Genomic DNA, 6,035 nt, shown 5'->3' on the forward strand with positions numbered 1-6,035 from the left:
AATTCAACAGGCAACAAAGGAAGAAAGGAAGAGGCCGTAAGCTACAAAGTGTTAGCTAACCTAGACAGAAAAATGCCACCTTATTGTGTCATTCTAGTCGGCAATGTCCACCCGCACTGTTAGAGAAGGACCAAATCCGGCCACATCGACGCTTCGTACTTTGGTTTGGGCGCAGAAGCTGACTGAAGAGAAGCTAACGGTGATGTTTTCTACAAACGTTAACAAAGCTAGCTGATTGGCTAAGGTAGTAAGCTAACATTAGCCGAGCTAACGTTAGCCAACAATCGTTAAGGGGCGAGCGTTTCATCAACGTGTTGACCAAGACAAATGCCAACACCTCTGGGTTATTTCGCCTAGTAAGACAAGCAGAAGTGACCGGGTAAGAGACAATATAATGTGCATATTTAGAAAAATGTTCGCAGATACAGATTTACTTTGAAAGTAAGATCTGTGCTAACAAACTAACTGGTTGTTAGCCATTTCATGTTAGCATGCAGGCAACCCAGCATCTATTAAATGAGGGATTTATGTCGAATAACCTTATTTTGGTTCTTATGACCATATTATTATAAGTGTACCAACTGAATCGTAGTTGGGGCAGACAGTTTCACAGTATTGCCATCAAAGTCACACACTATCAAGCGCAGCTAAGCTAAAGGCATGCTGTTGTGTCCGTAGGCCTTGCCAGGTCAGGACAAGCCATGCTAACGCTGGCTTTATTAACATACTGTTTGTTTCATGTGGTGATTATACATCTACATGCTACGTGTTGTTCCCTTACAACATCTGTTCAAATCAGAAGTGTTGAACTTCTCAAACGAGCTGCCTTTGTTTTTCATAGCATCAAATGAAAGGTGGTGGAAGTGGAACTTGACCCATCCAACTGAGTCACCATTTTCCTGCACATAATGGTGAGTAATCAGATTGCAGCTGTCTTGATTATCAAGCAGCTTTATTTAGGTGCTTCAAGTGGCACATGTCTTAAGATACTGTTAGAGTCTTGATTAGCCAAAGCTTTATTTATTTATTTATTTTTCCAACAGATGGAACAGCAGTTGTTATTCACTTCGTAAGATCATGACTGTAATACAGTGTGGTCAGTGAATATTTGTGCAGTGACACATTTTCTGTTGTTTGACACATTGTTTTTAAAATGAAATAATGACTGCGAGGTAGAAATGCAGGCTACCAATTAAATGGCTCTTTGAAGGTGTTTACATCTGTATTGGGGGAGCAGTGTAGGAACTGTAGCCAGTTTTATACATAGTCCATAGTAAACAATGCACCAGGAAAGTGATCCTAAACACACAGGCTGAAAAAACCCAGGAGTTTAAAAGGATAAACAACAGCAGCAGCAGCAGCAGCAGCAGCACAGGCCTAACAGAGCATGACATTGGAAAATACCAAGCATCTGTTGATGACTGGGGATCATACACTTAAAGCAGTCAATGAAACAAAGGATTTGCAAAAAGATATTAAACCCAATGGTTTTGTGTTTTATTTGTGTAATTGGTCTCATTAAAATTGTCCCCCTTAAGGTCAGGGACTGTTATGTAGAAGGGCCACAATTTGCACACAGCATGGATGGAAAAATTACATTTCATCTGTAAGTCAGCACTTTGATCTCATAGTTATTGTTTAAATCTGTGGTGCTGAAAATACAGAGTTTAGAGCTGAAACGATTACTCAGTCAACAGAAAAATAATCTATTTTAATAACTGACTAATCTGATTCATTTTTCAAGCTAAAATGTCGAACATTTTCAGGGTCCAGCTTCTCACGTGAGGATTCACTGCCTCTCTCTGTCTGTGTCTTGAGCTTTTTGACTGTTTGCCTGAGAAAATGAGACATTTGATAACTGTATATCAGGTTTTAAGAAATTACAAGTAGCGTTTTTGATGTCTGACTTGTTTTGTAGATCAAATGTTTAATTGAGAAATTATTTTTGTTATTAATTGTATCTAAACGGATTGTTAGTTGCTGCCTCAACAGTTAACACAACAAAAAGTATTCTGTGTTTAAATATTTTCAGTGTGCTGTGATATGTGTGTTGCTTTCTGAAACATTGCAAGACTAAACATAAAATATGTTTTTTTCTCCCTGCAGGGTTTGATGGCTCCACTGTATGCATGACTTGTTTCGTGTGGCCTGATGGGAGGACACTGTGGATAGTACTTTCATCAGGATACGAGGAGCGCCATCCCATGCCCCCACTTTGGAGGGCCTGTCAGAATGAAGAAGATAAGCCTTAAGACCATCCGCAAGTCCCTCAGCATAAAGGGCAAAGAGGAGGGTGACTTTGTCATGCTCCAGCAGCCCTCGGTGACTACAGAGTTTTCTAAGGAAGAGTCACTTTTTGGGGGCTGCTACACCAAAGAGCTTTCTGGCTGTGACCTTGGTGGTGAAGAGGACAAAGCAGGCCAGAATAAGGGCCGCTCAAAGAGTGAGGGCCTGATGGGATCACTAAAGAGGAGGCTGTCTGCCAAGCAGAAGGCAAAAGTGAAAGGCAGCTCCTCTGCCATAGGCTCAGTGGATGACGACGACACCTTCTCATCCTCATCTGTGCCCATCAGCTTCAATGAGGTGAAAGCCCAGAGACCCCTAAGATCTGCATCCCTACGGAGTCACCATTATAGCCCCTCACCATGGCCTCTGCGGTCAGTCAACTCTGATGAGGCGTGTATCAAGATGGAGGTAAAGGTTAAAGCCATGGTTCACTCTCCCAGCCCAAGTCCCAACTTAAATGGTGTCCGGAAGGAATTTCATGATTACCAGATGGAAGGGCTCTTTCAGGACCAAGCAGAATCCTTAAAGAATCTCCAGCAGCCACAAAACGGTGAGCTGCATCTAAATATTGATGAAAATGACGTGCCTGTGGTGCTGGGGTTGACTCCCCAGGACTACATCCAGTACACAATGCCTTTAGATGAGGGAATGTACCCGGAAGGGTCCCACTCCTTCTGCCTGGACAGCTCCTCTCCTATGGAGGTGGTGACTGAAGCGGACAATGGATCCCTCCACACAGACCAGGGGCAGGAGGAACATGAACTGGTTAGTGGGCTGCCTCCGGATCTCTTCATGGAAACCTCAGTGAATAGTCTTCTCATCGGTTCTGCTGGTGTGATGCTCCAAAGCTCTCGAGTAGAGGTCCCACCTCCCCTCTCTCCACTCCTGCCGCCCATAACAAGTAATGGACATATTCCCAGGACTTTTTCAGGGTTCAGCTCTTCAGACAGCCAGGTTGCTGAGAGGGTAAGACACCACCTCAACTTTGACCCGAATTCAGCTCCTGGGGTCAGTCGGGTCTACGACTCGGTCCAGAGCAGCGGGCCCATGGTCGTCACCAGTCTGACAGAGGAGCTGAAGAAGCTGGCACGGCAGGGCTGGTACTGGGGCCCCATCACACGCTGGGAGGCAGAGGAAAAGCTGGTGAACTTAGCTGATGGTTCATTCCTGGTCAGAGACAGCTCAGACGACAGGTACCTTCTCAGCCTGAGTTTCAGGTCCCAGAGCAAAACCCTCCACACCCGGATTGAACACTCCAACGGACGCTTCAGCTTCTATGAGCAGCCTGATGTGGAGGGACACACATCCATCGTTGACTTAATCGAACACTCTATCAAAGACTCAGAGAATGGAGCTTTTTGCTATTCCAGGTCTCGCTTACCAGGGTCTGCAACCTACCCTGTCAGACTAACCAACCCAGTATCTCGGTTTATGCAAGTGCGCTCCCTGCAGTATCTTTGTCGCTTTGTCATTAGACAGTACACAAGGATAGACCTGATCCAGAAACTGCCCTTACCTAACAAGATGAAAGATTATCTGCAGGAGAAGCACTACTGAGGACACAGAGACAGGACAGTGGTAGCAATTTGCACTTTTGTGTTCAGTTAAGAGATTTAAACAAGGTTTACAGACAACCACAGTTTTGAGATGATTGGTTCTGGTGGCTCTTGATTTGTGTCCAGGTGACTCTGTCACTGTTAAGTCCTCCATTCCACTGTTCTGGGTTTTTTCGCTGGTCTTAGAAGGCTCCACTTCCAGAAACGTAGGCCTGCACATAATCTACTGCAAAAAAAAAAACAGCAGAGGTATACAGCCAAGTTATCTTAGTTGCATACGTGACGTGCAGACATTAGACATGCATGGTGATGTATGGTCAAGTGTGACATCCAGCTGTGCAAGTAGAGCTTATTTCCATAAATTTGCCATCTGTGATTAAGAAAAACAAAATTCCACTCAGAATTAGAAAATTCCTTTAATTTCTCTCCACTAAATTGTACATTTAAAAGATGGAACAAGTATTGCTACAATGAAGTTTTGAGATCAAATTCGAAGCTCTCTGCAGACTGACCAATTTTGAACATCTTTTGCATTTTATTACCTGTCAAGTTTGTGCATTCCTCTCCTCTTTTTCAGCATGATCAGACCGCAAATGAGAACATCATTCTGCTTTTATACTATGCAATTAGTCAAATAGAAAGGCTTCATTGTATAACAAGTGAAGATGGCCAGCCTGTGATTTCCATGTTAACCAGATCTTTGCTCATTTTCACACTTGACTACTTGTCCAGCGGATGCTCTTTCTTCCTCGAGTATTTTTGAACTCTGTCACAGCATGGTACTAGCTGACATACTACAAATACAGTTGTGCTTCAGTATGCTTAGACTGGTGCTGGCTTCATTTTTTTAGTTAGTCATGTTTGTTACTTTCAGTTGTACTGTACAAACATGAAAATCCCTTTCAGATTCAAAAGGGTTTACCAGGTTTTTCCAACTTATTGTTGCAAAAGATGTCTAAAATTTGCCGGTCTGTGAGAGTCCTTGAATGGTTTGGTCAGAGAGTAGCCTTAAGTTGTATGGCTGCATACAGCCATTATATAATGTGCAAGCCTAAAGGTACTGACGATGCTGGATTTTAACGCTGTTTGTAGAAACAGCTTCAAGTTGATGTATAAACCTTTTAGAAATATGTTAACATTAAAAGTGAAATCTTTCTGCATTAGGAATGTTACAAAAGCTGCACCGCCGCTCAGGCCTAACAACTTTGTCACTATCTGTAATGCTTGTATCTGCATGTAGTAAAGGCTTTAAGACTGTCAGTTAATGGCACTATAGAGTTCCTCTAAATGAGAGGAGATAAAAGGGTGAAAGATTTTGGCTGTGTTGTTTAAGCGCAACTCTGAGTAAAAGGCTGTTTGATGCACAATTGCATTCACTTTCCGCAGTTTGTAAGTAAAGAAAGTTGCCCTCAATTAACCTCCAACTGAAAAACAGACCTCTAGTCAACTGACCTGAATCTGTATGTAGGGATGGCCATTTTTTTAGCCTCTTAACTCCGGCAACAAGCTGGACCCAGATCAAAGAAGTCCCAAACCTGGTGTGAGCTTAGGAAAAAGGACTTGGGAAAGCCAGGGTTAAGTCCTCCTTGCCAGCTTGGAGTGATGCCAGGGTTTCAGCATATGACAAAACCTAGAATCACAGCAGCATGGTTACATCATTAATGTCATATGGGTTTCAAGGACATTAAAAAAAAAAAAAAAAAAAAAATATATATATATATATATATATATATATACAGTTTTTGCCATCACATTGTCCCCCCAGAGCTGCACTACCCCACAGATTGTCTCTACTTGGCTGTTTGTGCCACAGTAAAGGGAAGAGCACACAGTATGCTACGCAAGTGCTTTATATGGATACATTGACAGGGAATTGTGTTTTCACATGATGAATGAGCATCTTTTTTGACATCAGTGTCCTTAAAAGTATTTGGGAAATGATCTCTCGGACAACTTTGGTAGGTCGTTAGCGCGTAGTTCTAGTTTTAGTTAGCTGGAAATGTTGGTGTCTGAGGAAGTTACCGTGAGTCTAGCACAGCAGAAATTAGATAGGAACTTTGGATGGTGTTGCATGTTTAAAGACTTAGCGTTTTAAAGCTTTGAGTTGCATAGGAATGAAGGCTCTAGGTTGTGTTTGGCAGTGTAGAGGGATGGTTTTTTTTTTTTCTGTCACAAACATTGGCTGGACATTCT

At 42.7% G+C, this 6,035-nt stretch overlaps 1 protein-coding gene across 1 annotated transcript; it reads left to right on the forward strand.

Moving 5' to 3' along the window:
* On the forward strand, window positions 1-5,523 carry socs6a (suppressor of cytokine signaling 6a). Its single transcript, XM_076761755.1, has 3 exons — window positions 1-379; window positions 842-911; window positions 2,107-5,523. The coding sequence occupies exon 3, from the start codon at window positions 2,233-2,235 to the stop codon at window positions 3,841-3,843; it is 1,611 nt and encodes a 536-aa protein (XP_076617870.1). The 5' UTR covers window positions 1-379; window positions 842-911; window positions 2,107-2,232; the 3' UTR covers window positions 3,844-5,523.
* The last annotated feature ends 512 nt before the right edge of the window (window positions 5,524-6,035 follow it).

Source organism: Chaetodon auriga, chromosome 21 (assembly GCF_051107435.1).
Source record: "Chaetodon auriga isolate fChaAug3 chromosome 21, fChaAug3.hap1, whole genome shotgun sequence".
Classification (NCBI taxonomy): Eukaryota; Metazoa; Chordata; class Actinopteri; order Chaetodontiformes; family Chaetodontidae; genus Chaetodon; species Chaetodon auriga.